Consider the following 13,911-nt stretch of genomic DNA (forward strand, 5'->3'; position numbering starts at 1 on the left):
TGTGTGTGTGGGGCAGGTCCAGTAGCAGATGTGGTTCAGACCTGGACCATCGCCGACAACGGCTGTCTCCACATATATTGACATCACTGTGTATGTGTGTGCACGTGTGTGTGGGGGACTGGGATGGGGATTCTCTCAAATCAACATCAGAAGGTTGTCTAACAAAAACCATTTGTCTCGCAGATGGAAACATCTCTCTCTCCCTCTCCCTTCTGACTCTTCCTGATCATATGTGCTGGCTGAGGTTGGATCTTGTGTGTGTGTGTGTGTGTGTGTATGCTGGCTGTGGTTGAGTCAACTCAGAAGCAGCTCAAACAGCAGACATGACACACTGCTGGCGACCACATTCTCTTCCACATCAGCCATGCATTAGCTTAGCAGGCTATCACACTAATGCTACCCTCTGTGTATCATATAAAGCCAATTATGTTGATGTATGGCTAGCATAATACAGCTTTAGTATGAACACTAATAGCAGGTCTAAAATGAGGTCAGAGGTCAGGGTCAGCAATGCCCCTGGAGCAAACAGTGAATCAGTGTTTGGACCACCCTCCCAGTCGTTTCCCTGTGTTCGTCATGTCCTCCCATGTTTGTGTACGTGTGAGTGTGAATGTGCTACTCACTGGCTGCTGGGGGTGTGGCCACTTTTGGAGTAAAGGGGGACATGTTCATCTCCAATGTCTGCCTTGGTAAAGGAGGATATCCACTCAAACAGTCGGGCTCTAAAAGACGAAGACACGCTAATGAGAAGCAAATAAAGCCATGTGATACACAGCACTCAAACCGTAAGTGTAGTAGAAGCACATGTATGTTAACACAGGTAACAAGGAATGTATGTCTACAGCAAATACTGATTTACAAATATAGAATCGAACAAATACATTTTCCACCATCCTCTCCTCTCATTTATACTATACTTGCATGTGGTTGACAGCACACTGGAGGAACATACTGAACCCAACACACCTCCTATCAAATGAGCGGAGAGACGTTTGCACCATGGTGATGTGTGGTATGCTGCATGTGAATGTTTTGTGTTTACGTGCGTAGGTATGGAGGAACATCTTAAAGCTAAAAGTTAAGAACTCGTCCTCAAAATTACATAGCAAGAGTGTGTGACTTGACTGCAGGTCACACAGAGGACAGATGCACCGTCACAATGTAAACATTTTAAAGGAAGAGTGGTAACTGTTGTTTCCAAAGCTTTGAAGAGAGCATAGCTCAAGTTTCTCAAGAGAGAGGCGAAGTCCCTCCCTTTCCGGGGGAGCTCCATGGGACCTTATTTAGGAAAAATGATGGTCAATGGGGAGAGAAAGATTATCTTTCGATTCCATTTGAATTGTGCCACGAATTATCCATATGATGTTTGTCAATTGAAAAGATAATTTTGCAAGTCAAAAAAATAAAAATGTGTCGAAAAACTGTGAAGTAACACTTTTTTTTGTGTGAAACCGCTCAATGAACTACATCTCCCGTCTCGCACCACACACCAAGACGGCCGTACGTTGGCGCATTTCACTTCTTTCTTTCAGAATGAGGCGAAAAGTATTAAATGAGGTGAAAATCACTACAAATCTGGGCATGTTGAGAGCTGTACATACACACAAGGGGAGTTAGTCGGTTCCGTAAGAGCCAGCATGCAGGTCCGGGATTCTGGGATTTGTAGTCTTTCTAGTTGCGTATTTTTCATAGTCTAGTCAACAGTTTTACAACAAACACAAACTTTTTTGACATGGAAAGGATTTTTTAAGATTGACAAACATCATATGTGTAATTCGTGGCACAATTCAAACGGGATCGAAAGATACGTTTTCTCTCCCCATTGACTTCAATATATAATTTTTCCGAAATAAGGTCCCATGGGTTGGAAGTAGATGGGCGGGACTTCACCTCTCTATTGAAAGGATGTTCTGACGGCAAAGTAAAGCGGTGAAAATATTCTGATTATAGGGTACATTTTGAGTGAATTTTGTTTCTTTAGGTGGTTAACAGATGTTTCCCTGAAGCCCCACCCATAGCAATACATCATTTTGCTTCTGTGCATTATTCCTATCTGTTACTCGAAATAGGAATCGCTTTCTACTGCTGTGTTATACACTGACTTTGTATAAGTATGTCATACAACCCCACTTAAAAAATTCCAAACAATCCCTTTAAGTATGTTTACGTGCTATACTTTACTGTACCTGTCTCTCTTTGGGGTGTGGCTCTGTCCGTTGACCAGGCTGTGCAGTGGGATGTGAGCACTGGCAGCTTTGGGGAAGGCTGAGGTAGAGTTAGAGCTGTTGGTGCTCAAATCCAGGCCCTCGGCATGTTTCAGGGCCTCCTCACTGCTCTGCACCCCCGACACCTCCTTCCACAGCTGTTGGAGGTCTGACGGACACATCGCTGCAAAGAAGGAATGCACAGTTCACTTGGCTGCAATACTCTCCTTGATAAGTTTCACATGTCCAGTGCAAATGTGATCAAATGATAGTGAAGCTTATTATAACAAGAATACATTTGGTTCATACAAATTCAGATGAGACAATTTCAACCACATACAGACACACTGTAAACAAACTGATGTCATAGAGAGCTGTGACTTGCTTTTCTAATCCACAAAAAACACAAAAGTCGTCTGAGAGTGGTTATGAAAGAGGAACATAAAACAAACTAAAACAGACAAGAGGTTAATTTCTGCATGTCTTTGTTATCTTTCCAGATATTCACTGTTCCTCAACTATTTCCTAATCTCTGTTGGCAATTGCTACTCGCCACCAGCACCACTGCTCCTGTCACTACCACTATTTGTCTGAACAGGGTGGGTGCACACTTTGAGTTCCCTCTAGTTGCAGCTTTGTTATTTCTGCTCCAATTTCACAGTTAGAGAGACGCCTAAAATGCCACAGCCTACTCCAATGGATCTTACCATGCACACACACACACACACACACACACACACACACACACACACACACACACACACACACACACACACACACACACACACACACACACACACACACACACACACACACACACACACACACACACACACACACACACACACACACACACACACACACACACACACACACACACACACACACACACACACACACACACACACACACACACACACACCTAAAGAGACCTTGCAGCAATCCAAATATTATGTCTGCTTTGTCTGCATTCTTCTGTGGTCCCGCCAAAACAAAAGTTCTCACTCTGGAGGAATGAGGCGGTGTGTAAATAATAAGAGGCAATAAAAAATAAGAAGCTAAAAATGTAATTTCATAAGAACTGATTAAAGTCAGCAATTTAGAAACAAACTTAAACAGTAAGCAGCCAGGAGCTGGACAGACTTTTAAACAAAGCTTTTTGATTTTGTGTGTATTTTATTCAGGTGAAAATGTCCTCTCACAATTACCCCAATGTTGTCACCGACAAAGTATTTGTGAGGATGAGAGTATGTTTGCTTACTTTAAATCATTGATTTACGTGGCTTTTAGTTACTAAGAAGGCGGGGCCTAACAGGATGAAGTCAAATGTAATGCATTTTATTTATATTTGAGTGCTGAAACACAATCTCAATAGAAACTACTTTTTGATTGATAGTAATGTAATGCTCTCTGTTCTTTTGCCATGAACTCAGTAGCCTCCATGTAAGAGAAACAAACAATACCCACAGCAGGACCCCACTCATGTCCACCCCCCACCAGCTACCCACCGGACACAACGGCCCTTTGAGGCGGGGCAATAGTGTGTGCAGTTGTGTATGTGTGTAGGTGCAAGTGTTTATGCATGTGTGTTTGTGTGTTTGTGTGGCATGGCTGGTCAGAGGAATGCTCTGCCTCACGCCTGGCTGAGCCGTCACAATGGGCCGGCTCTTTCACACTGCAGGGAAATTCCACTCTGATACGGAGGGAGAGAGTGAGAAAGAGAGAGAGATGCCCGAGCCAAATGTTTGTATCTGTCGGAAAATGAACACATCTTTTATCCAAAACTGTGGCTTCTGTCTTTTTATTTGTTTTTAATTTGTATCTTCTATGGATTGTTTTCCTGCTCTCTGTACACTTTTCACACACACACACACACACACACACACACACACACACACGCACACGCACGCACGCACGCACGCACGCACGCACGCACGCACGCACGCACGCACGCACGCACACACACACACACACACACACACACACACACACACACACACACACACACACACACACACACACTCCCTGCCCTCTAGCACATAAACACACACATGCATAGATCAGGTTTCTGTACAAATGTTGGGTCCTGCAGTATTTGAAATGAAACCTTTTGAAGTTAAAATGATTTGATTAGGTTTATGTTTGTTTTTGGCAGGTTCAAATAACAGAGCGACTATGAGTGTGTGTGTGTGTGTGTGCTTGTGTGTGTGACTTGCATGTGACCACGCATGAGAGAAAGATCACACAGACGGAGGGAAGGAAACGGGTCTGTTTGGTCAACTCAGTCAGCGGTTTAGCAATGTTACGGCCACTTTGGAGCCCCTAAAGCATTCTCTGCGTGTGAGGTAGTGTGTGTGCATGCGTTAAGACATTATTGTGCACGGGCAAAAGTGTAGAAACACACACACAAATGCACACATGTTCACTTCGGGCGGGCCGGCAAACAGTCAACATTTATCGTTCTTAAACCATGCTGACAAAAAGAAGGCACTGTGGGAGCAGTTACATATAGCAACAGAACAATATCCAGTGGGCACAGCAATAGCAAAATGATGATGTTCATGTGTCTGGCTAATCTCAAGTACACACACACACACACTTGCAAAAGCTCATGCACACACCTCCAAGCAGGGGGCTTAGTAGCATATTTTACCTATTATCCAAATGAGTACCTTCCACAAACCCACCAATCAGGTTCCTTTTATCTTTTATAGGCTGATTAACTTAACAGGCTTCACATGCGGCACTGGGTACAGGCCAGTGTGTATGTGTGTGTGCTCGGTTATGACCATGTGTGTATGCATGCATGTTTGTCAGGATGTGTCTGTGTGACTGAGTGTTGTTTGTTTATGAATGTGTGTGCCGGCGCGTGCACGTACCTTGCTGCAGAGACTGCATGGCGGCGGTGGGCTGCAGTGGTACCAGGCCTTGTCTCTGGAGGTTGAGGATGTGCTGCTGCTGAAGCTGCTGCATCTGGATCAGCTGCTGCTGGAAGGCCAACTGCTTACTGCCTAGCTGCTGAGGGCCAAAGACAGAGGGGGGAAAAGGTTATTAAGTTACGTATTACTTCTATGTTATCCGCACCGCATTTCCTTACTCACTTTTTTTACACTTTGTAGCTATTTAATAATTCTGAAATAATTTCTATTAATTCTGAAAATAGGTTATAAATACAGATATCCATGATTTTCTTTTTAGATATAGCTCCCACTGGTCCATTGGCCACCCACTGATGTATATGCCAATTTGTGGTCAAAGTTTGATCCAACAGTTGTATTAATACGCCCTCTGCTAATATTGGCAGAGAATCCATGAAAGTACACTGAGCCAGTGCAATTCTGTAGAAACCTTCTGGCCCTCACAACAAACTATAACAAAGAATAACATTTTGTAAAAGTGTGAATTATAGTTTTCACACGACTGCCAGACAGCTGCCTTTGATTTTGTCATCTTTCATCTAAAAAGAAGCCCTTCCCTGTATTGTTATTGTGATTTAAATTGGTCAGCCTGTCCCATTACATCATTAAATCCTAACAAATTCAAGCATAAAGTCGACTAACACCATATAAAATAAAAGTCCTGTATTAAACAGAAGAAAGCTGCGTGGAGGAGGAGGAAAAGGGAATGAGGGAGTTAAGGGAGAGTGGGAGAGACTACATGGCGCGTGGCGATAATGTCGGTGTGTGTTGCGGTGATAAATGTCCCCTTTCCTGCCCTCCCAGTCTGGGTCAAACCTGGCCTGGGCTGTTTGAACCCTCCCTGACCAACCCCCAAAAGAGATGGACTTTATCTTTTGCAGATAACAAGTAGAGAGGAAAAATAAATAAATACAACTTGAAGAACGGCTCATTGTGTGTGCATGAGTGTGTATGTGTGTGTGAGAGAGGGCGAGATAGAGAGAGTGGCAGCCTGGAACTCTTTGAACAGCGAGGATCTCACAGGAAGGGCAGATAGGTCACTTCCTTTCAGACTTAGTGCCTGGGGAGAAGAAGTGTGATGGCAGTGTGTTTGCGGGTGGGAGGGGGCTGTTAGGGGGGTGCAGAGGAATTATCACAACAACTGTTTCAAACAAAGAGAGGGGAAACATCATTTCCAGCGACTGTTTCAATTGGAATTCAGCTATAAGCTTTCAAGTAAGTTAAAAAGTGTTTTTTAATATTCGTACCATATAATTTGCTGGAAATCTGGGCCAGTTTCATTAAAGAGTTGCTAAGGGACGAGGAATGAATCACAATAAACTGAGCATTCTAGGACCACACAGACTCATTGCAAACTTTGTCAAAGGCAATGGTGTTGTGGTCGTAGACAAAATCTGTGTCATTCTTACATGATGCAGTTCTTTGAAATGAACTGCCAAATTCTCATTTGTTACAATAAATGGTCTATCACGATAAAATGTCCTGAATGAACTCTTTTCTCTTTTCTCTCTCCAGACCTCCTGCCCCTCCTTTTCTACTTGTCTGTCCATTTTATTTTTTTCCACTCCCCCCTCTGTCCCTCATTCTCTCTTGAGATATGGCTATGGTTCTTTAAAACACACATAGCGCGTGTGTGTGTGTGCGTGTGTGTGTGTGTGTGTGTGTGTGTGCGCCTGTGTTCTGTTTACATTAGCTGTGGCTGAGTGGCCAAAGCTAGCGCAGTAACAGGCTGTCAATGTGATTTATGAGCACATCACACAGTGTCTGAGCCTGCCAGTCACACAGATTCACACACCCACACACACATCTAGAAGGATACACACACACACACACACACACACACACACACACACACACACACACACACACACACACACACACACACACACACACACACACACACACACACACACACACACACACACACACACACACACACACAGTCGAGGAGAATCTCAGACACACACATGCACACATCCCTTGTGATGGTCAGAGCCACTTCATTAAGCTGACTCCTGACCAGTCCCAAATGCACCAGCGACAGACACACACACACACACACACACACACACACACACACACACACACACACACACACACACACACACACACACACACACACACACACACACACACACACACACACACACACACACACACACACACACACACACACACACACACACACACACACACACACACACACACACACACACACACACTGACTCGACATACACATACATACTCTTTCTTTCAATGCATCACTTCCACGCAGACAAGAAAGTGAAGAGAAATTGCAGAAAAGAGGGAAAAGGGCAAAAAGTCACAACCACTGGAGCACAAACAGTAGAAAGGCGAAGGAGAGATCTTCTGTTCTGTTCTCCCTCTCTCCTCCTCCGTCTTCTTTGTCTCCTTCTGTCCTCTTTTTATGTGTGTGTGTAAAAGGCCTGTTCAAATCTGAAGTTGGTTCAAATCCTCTTCTACACTACTCTCACCAGTAGTTCACTGCTAGAGAAAATATCCCTAGCTGATTGCTGATTATCTCAAAGTGTAGGACAGGCTCACAAACAGACCAAGCATAACACAAATGAAACACATCCCCTGCCTCGACATCTGACAGCAGCTGTTTGACCAGGACAGAAACGAGAGTCGACTCAAAAGGTGTTTTTGATTTTCATTGACCGCTCGCGGCAACTGAAAACCACTGACTACTGAAAATGGCCTTAGTCATATCAGCTGTATGCAGTTCTGTGGGAGGCATATTCCCTCAAGTGTGTGTGTGTGTGCGGTGAACCGTCACACATCAAGCCTCTCCCTCTCTGCATGTGTGTGTAGCCGTGTGACCAGTGTTTGCACTTGTCTCGTTGTTACAGGACAACAAACCTGAAAAGTGGGACAGCAGCAGAGAGGAGGGGGAAAGGGGGAAAGCGATGCAGACACCCTCTCAACATGCGAGTCAACCACAACTGGTTTGCTTTGGTCACGGTCGAGTTGGTTGACCGCTGTCGGCGAAGAGTTTGTGGGGCGGGGTGTAAGGGGGGGGGGGGGTCTTCCCACTGGGAGAAGGGGGACGAGGAGGAGAAGGAGAAATCTAGGATGTGTCTCCTCATGCGTTCATATGAATAGTCTCATGAGGCCCTTCTCCCTAAGTCTGTTTCCTGCTTGGCCCTCTGTGTGTTTCACATTGTCTCTGTTACACACATATAGTCAATCAGTAACCTGATCGATAGAGACCCTCTTTGTTGTGCCACGATGTGATCCTAGTTGATCCTCTGATCTCCTTCTGTACCGCAGCTGTGGTTAAACCCGGGATAGTGTTCATGCATATTTGTGTGTGTGTGAGACAGAGAAAGGAGAGCAAGGGAGGCTCGTAATGCTGGCGAGGTTAATTGACAATTAAAAGAGTGGCAGACCCCTCCGACAGAGAGATTTCACCCCGGGCTTAGAGCTAAAGGCGCGCAGATGAATACTTTGGCAGGATAGCGTAAGGCTTAGCGCAGCACTCTTTCACTGCCTCGGCGTGGCGTGCTGCTGGAAGGAATGAAAATCCATATTCACTAATCCTTGCATTGAGACAAGCTTGTACACAAAACAATGAACTAGTGAAGCATAGGATGTGACAAGAGAGGGGAAAAGAGAGCCGACATATCTATACATTATATCCTTCATGGGATTTCGTTCTTCAGCTGGCTCCCATGCCACCACTTTTACTGCGTTTAAGGGTCCTCGTGTACTTCAGAGTGTGCTTGAGCTGAGTGTGTGTGCTTGCTGAAGTTCACCTCTTTTGCTGCTTGCTTCCCGGCCTGCTGCTGCTGTTGCTGCTGTTGCTGCTGCTGCTGCTGCTGCTGCTGTTGCTGCTGCTGAGTCAGAAGCTGGAGATGCAACTGCTCCTGCTGCTTCTTGTAGTACTCCTGTAACTGGAGACAGACACCGAAAGAGGGGAGGCAGGGAGGGAGAGAAGATGGAGAAATGTGAGGCATGTGAATCACAACACACTTTGTATCAACCTCAACAGTACCGCAGTCGACCGACAGTAAAATGCCCCGCCATAGTCAGCCACTTTGAATGGGAGTCTCGTGGAATGTAGTTCATTGACAAAACGTACAGCAGGCAAACACAGACCTGATAGAGAAGGCTGCTGGGGAATATTCTAGATCTATTATTGGGTGTCAAGTTGTGTTGTACAGTTAGATGATTGTCAAAGCTACTGTACTGTATATAATGCTGAACCTGCTTGGACACACACACACACACACACACACACACACACACACACACACACACACACACACACACACACACACACACACACACACACACACACACACACACACACACCACACACACACAGGACGTGACTGAACAGGTCCGCGTTTTAGCCTACAGCGAAAAAATGCATATGGAAATATTCTTCTGCGACATACCAGCTCCTACTGTACAAACTGTACTGCTGTCATTAAACACCAGTTGGAACTGTGTGTGTGTGTGTTTGTATCTGTTTGACAGACTTACTGTGTGTGTGCTTCATTTTCATCTGCAAATGCTTAGTGGAATAATTTAAACTACAGGATATAGCATTGCTGTCTAGTTTAAGGAAACACACAGACATGAATTCATGATTTGCAAACACACACACACACACACACACACACACACACACACACACACACACACACACACACACACACACACACACACACACACACACACACACACACACACACACACACACTGGCCGCAGCTTTCCTGTTTGTTTGACTTACTAATCACTAATTTACTCAGGAAGCTCCATTAAGATTCTAATCTTGCTGAGAGGAGAGCAAGGCGGACAGAAAAGCTCACACTGACCACAGTGTGTGTGTGTGTGTGTGTGTGTGTGTGTGTGTGTGTGTGTGTGTGTGTGTGTGTGTGTGTGTGCGTGCGTGCGTGTGTGTGTGTGTGTGTGTGTAAGGGGGTATCCTCCTGAGAACAGCCTGAACATGTGTCCGTCTGCAGTTTGTCTTTGTTTCATGGTGCGTCAAATGTTCAAAGAGGCTTTCCAGCAGAGACTGACTTCACAGAGCAGCAGTTGCTTCAGTCTCTCATCCGTCTGACCCTACATCGAGCAGACCACACTCCACTGCCCATCCTCGCTACACAGTCTGCGTAATGTGATGGCCTGCTCTTTTTGTGCAAAGCTGTTTTACATTTCCAGTTTCAATCTTATCCCAGCCACTGCTCCACATTTGCATAATTTACTGTGCTTTTGTCCGACGACGTTCCTTCTTGTCCTTAATTCATTTTAAATGCAGGACTTATTCCTTCTTGCTGCTCTTTCTTTTCCATCTGTCTCTCCTCTCTTTTATCGCTCCTTAGGCCGAGTTAATCTCTCTTTTCCGCGTCACTAGCCCTGATCGCCTCCTCATCACACAGACACATGCATATGCAAGCACGCACATGTGCACACACACGCACACGCACACACACGCACACACACGCACACTTGGCTGGAGAGTGGTGAGATGAGGGAATAATTAAGTGATAATTAAGGTCTTTTTAATGATTTGATTCAGTGGCTCTGTGCATTAAGAGTATGTATAAGTGAGGCATTCACCTCTCCAGCCTATTACCATGACCTTGACTTTAGTGAACACACTGAGAAATAAAGGCAAAGCAGCTGTAGCATAAGTAAAGGTTAGAAAAAACGTAAAGGTTAAAACACACACACACACACATATCCACAAACGGGTGCCCGTATAAACACTGCAGCAGTCGGCCGTAAACCTTACTTACACACTCTTACACAATGCTGTATTGCCATGGAGATATGAAATGTAATGCCTCAGTGAGTGATATGTTGGTTGATTGTTCCGTGTGTGTGTGTGTGTGTGTGTGTGTGTGTGTGTGTGTGTGTGTGTGTGTGTGTGTGTAAAAGTGCCTGATTTGCAGATATACACTATGAGCAAGTCCATACTGTGGTTAATTAAGTGGGAGAGCAATGTTAAACTCAGTGATTTTAATAGTGTGTGTGTGTGTGTGTGTGTGTGTGTGTGTGTGTGTGTGTGGTGTGTGTGTGTGTGTGTGTGTGTGTGTGTGTGAGAGAGTACGTGAATGAGAGAGAGAGATGGGGTGTGCATTATCAACCCTCCCATTTCTTTTCTTTTCTCTGTCGAGAGCTGGTGAAGAGGTTCTTACCCATCTGCATGTCTGCTTCCAGAAAGCTAGCACATTTCACATTTCCATTATGATACATGTTGTCAGATCTTCCCACTGCAATTTATACTCGCCTAAAGCAACCGCTCCTTATTAAGTCTTCTGTCTGCTCTGTCCTTGCCTGCGTGTGTGCGTGTGTGTGTGTGTTTTCTAGACATCCTAGCTGTAATTACTTCTCTATCCCCACTCTGTTAATAGTCCTCTTCACAGCCTTTACAAGGTTGCGTGTGTGTTTTGTGTGTGTAGGTTGGAGGTCATAGGTTGGTGCGGCTTGCAACTTGACAGATCTGTTGCAGATGAAGAGTGTTTATTGGTTTGTGTCGACATGGCAACCCGTCTCTCACCTGCCGGGCATCAGCAACACACACTCCTGAATCACTATGATTCACTGTGTGATGCTGAGAAGTGTACAGGCGTCTGTGTGTGTGTGTGTGTGTGTGTGTGTGTGTGTGTTTATATATGTGCAGGTGGGAGCATGCACATTCTCCTAGAAACAATGCTAAAGTGGAGGTACTCCAAATGACAATGTGTGTATAAGTGGATATGTGGATGTGTATTTATCTTCAAAGATCTCAGAGCGTTCAATAAAACCCAATCACGCCCAGTGTGTGTCAGCGCCTACTAAAACAGACACATCCCAACATGTCAGCCTGGGACCGGGTCCAACACTTCTAATGTGTGTGTGAATGTGTGTGTTTACCTGCTGTAGCATTAGAGCCTGCTGTTGCTGCAGCAGGGCCTGGAGCTGAGGGGGAGACAGGATCTGTTGCATCTGCTGAGGAGTGATCATCTGTGGACTCATCATAGCCATGGAGACGGGCACCTGAAAGCAGCACAGAACACAGACATGTTAGTATATTTAAATGCACATACTGGCTCGCAAACGTAGGACAACTCAATCCATGGGCTGAGCTTTGTGTGAAGAGGCCCAGCCGGCGCAGCAAGCTTTAAGCATGACTGTGCCTGCAACTAAATGCTCAACTCAAAACAAACACTGTGAATGGAGGGTGTACAGTATGCTGGTATGGACAGGTAAAGTGAGAGATGTGTGTTGTCTCTCCTTCTCTGTCTCTCTCTCTCTCAGTCACTGCGAAGAAGAGCTGGCAACATCAGACAAAGATAAATAGACATCACAAGGCGGGCATTGTAAAAAGATGAAACGTTTTTTTAAACTGGCAATTTCTGTGACAACAGGCAGATAAAAGGACAGATAGGCAATCTCCCTATGAAATACAAAATCTAATCTGCTTTTATAAACACATGATTAGGACATCCTCCGATTCTCTTTCCACACAGTCAAGCCTGGCTAAGAAGAAAAGAACAACAAAGTGGATATCTGATGAGATGTCTATCTCATCAGATAGAGCTGCAGGCATAGACACACACAAACACACACACGCACAGACACACACACACTGTGAGGGTACTTGGTAATTCTTGCAGTTGTGTGGTGCAAGCACTCATAAAGCACAGGCATTGTACACAGAGATGGGCAGAGATGCTAATCTGATGACAAACACTGCAAAAGTGAAGGAAACTAACCACACAAATCAGGAAGTGAGAAACTCACACCCTTGCATAAATGGAGAACGAATATATGAAAAACCACACAGACAATACTGCTGACAAAGTGTTTCTTTGATTATTAACTGAATGAAGGTTTGAGAAAACAATATGGGGATGAAAAGAGACAGAGCATTCCAGACACAGAGAGATATGCAGGCAAGGAAAGGGAGTGAGATCAAGTCCGAGAGCGGATATGTTCTCACTGCTTGCAGGCGTCCCTCTCTGTCTGTACATTAATAAACCATAATGCCTTCTCGATACAAATAATCCTGTCAGTCAAAAGGGGTTGGCGGTTTCACAGGGAAACACATGGTTGAGTTATCACCTCTGAAATTGGCCATTTAAATATACTCACTTTGTGGTGAAATATCAATCTGGTCAACATGGTCAAAGGGCTTGTGTGTGTGTGTGTGTGTGTGTGTGTGTGTGTGTGTGTGTGTGTGTGTGTGTGTGTGTGTGTGTGTGTGTGTGTGTGTGCGTGCGTGCGTGCGTGTGCGTGCATAAGTGCCGGTAGTGCGGATCTCTCTTCAGAGCAGTCTATCTACTCTCCACCTAAGGCAGAGAGGGAGGCTGATGCGAGAGGGAATTGTGCGGCAAACAGCAAGGAGGCGAGCTGGCAGGGGGACATTACATCTGTGAGGATCGGATTTTGTAAACAAGATTGGCCATAAATACTAACACCCCAATTCCCACCTGGCCCAAGCCTCCCTCCCTCCTTCCATCCCTCTCTGTCTCTTGTTCTCTCTGTGTGTTTGTCAGTGGCCCCGCACTCTGCCTTCATCAAAGCAGACTCCTCTTTCCTAAACACTCTCCCAGCCACATGTGACGGCGAAGGGATGGAGAATAGTAGATGAATGAGCTGTAGCGCCAGAGAGTGTTTGTTTGAGATGAGGGAGAAGAAGGAAAAGAAAAGACAGAGTCAGAGCGGGGTGAGGCAGGGGAAGGGTGCTGTTGTGGCAGTTGGTAAAGGAACAGACAGAGGGGATGGGGTGGCGGGGTGTCATGAGTAAGGTGGGGGTGGTGACGGGTGC

The 13,911-nt window shown here is 45.3% G+C and overlaps 1 protein-coding gene across 8 annotated transcripts in view; it reads right to left on the minus strand.

Annotated features, from left to right (window-relative positions):
* The window catches only part of foxp4 (forkhead box P4), a 93,523-nt gene that overhangs the window by 20,320 nt on the left and 59,292 nt on the right, over positions 1 to 13,911 (minus strand). For 4 of the 8 annotated variants that reach the window (XM_034082409.2, XM_034082406.2, XM_034082407.2 and 1 more), the window contains 5 exons: positions 12,015 to 12,137; positions 8,902 to 9,039; positions 5,084 to 5,222; positions 2,187 to 2,388; positions 624 to 722 (listed from right to left, as the gene is read on the minus strand). In XM_034082409.2, the coding sequence (XP_033938300.1) occupies positions 624 to 722; positions 2,187 to 2,388; positions 5,084 to 5,222; positions 8,902 to 9,039; positions 12,015 to 12,137 (701 nt within the window). The remainder of the gene's footprint in view (positions 1 to 623; positions 723 to 2,186; positions 2,389 to 5,083; positions 5,223 to 8,901; positions 9,040 to 12,014; positions 12,138 to 13,911) is intronic. The other 4 variants (XM_071203110.1, XM_071203109.1, XM_034082408.2 and 1 more) reach the window with 3 other exon arrangements.

Source organism: Pseudochaenichthys georgianus, chromosome 5 (genome assembly GCF_902827115.2).
Source record: "Pseudochaenichthys georgianus chromosome 5, fPseGeo1.2, whole genome shotgun sequence".
Taxonomy (NCBI): Eukaryota; Metazoa; Chordata; class Actinopteri; order Perciformes; family Channichthyidae; genus Pseudochaenichthys; species Pseudochaenichthys georgianus.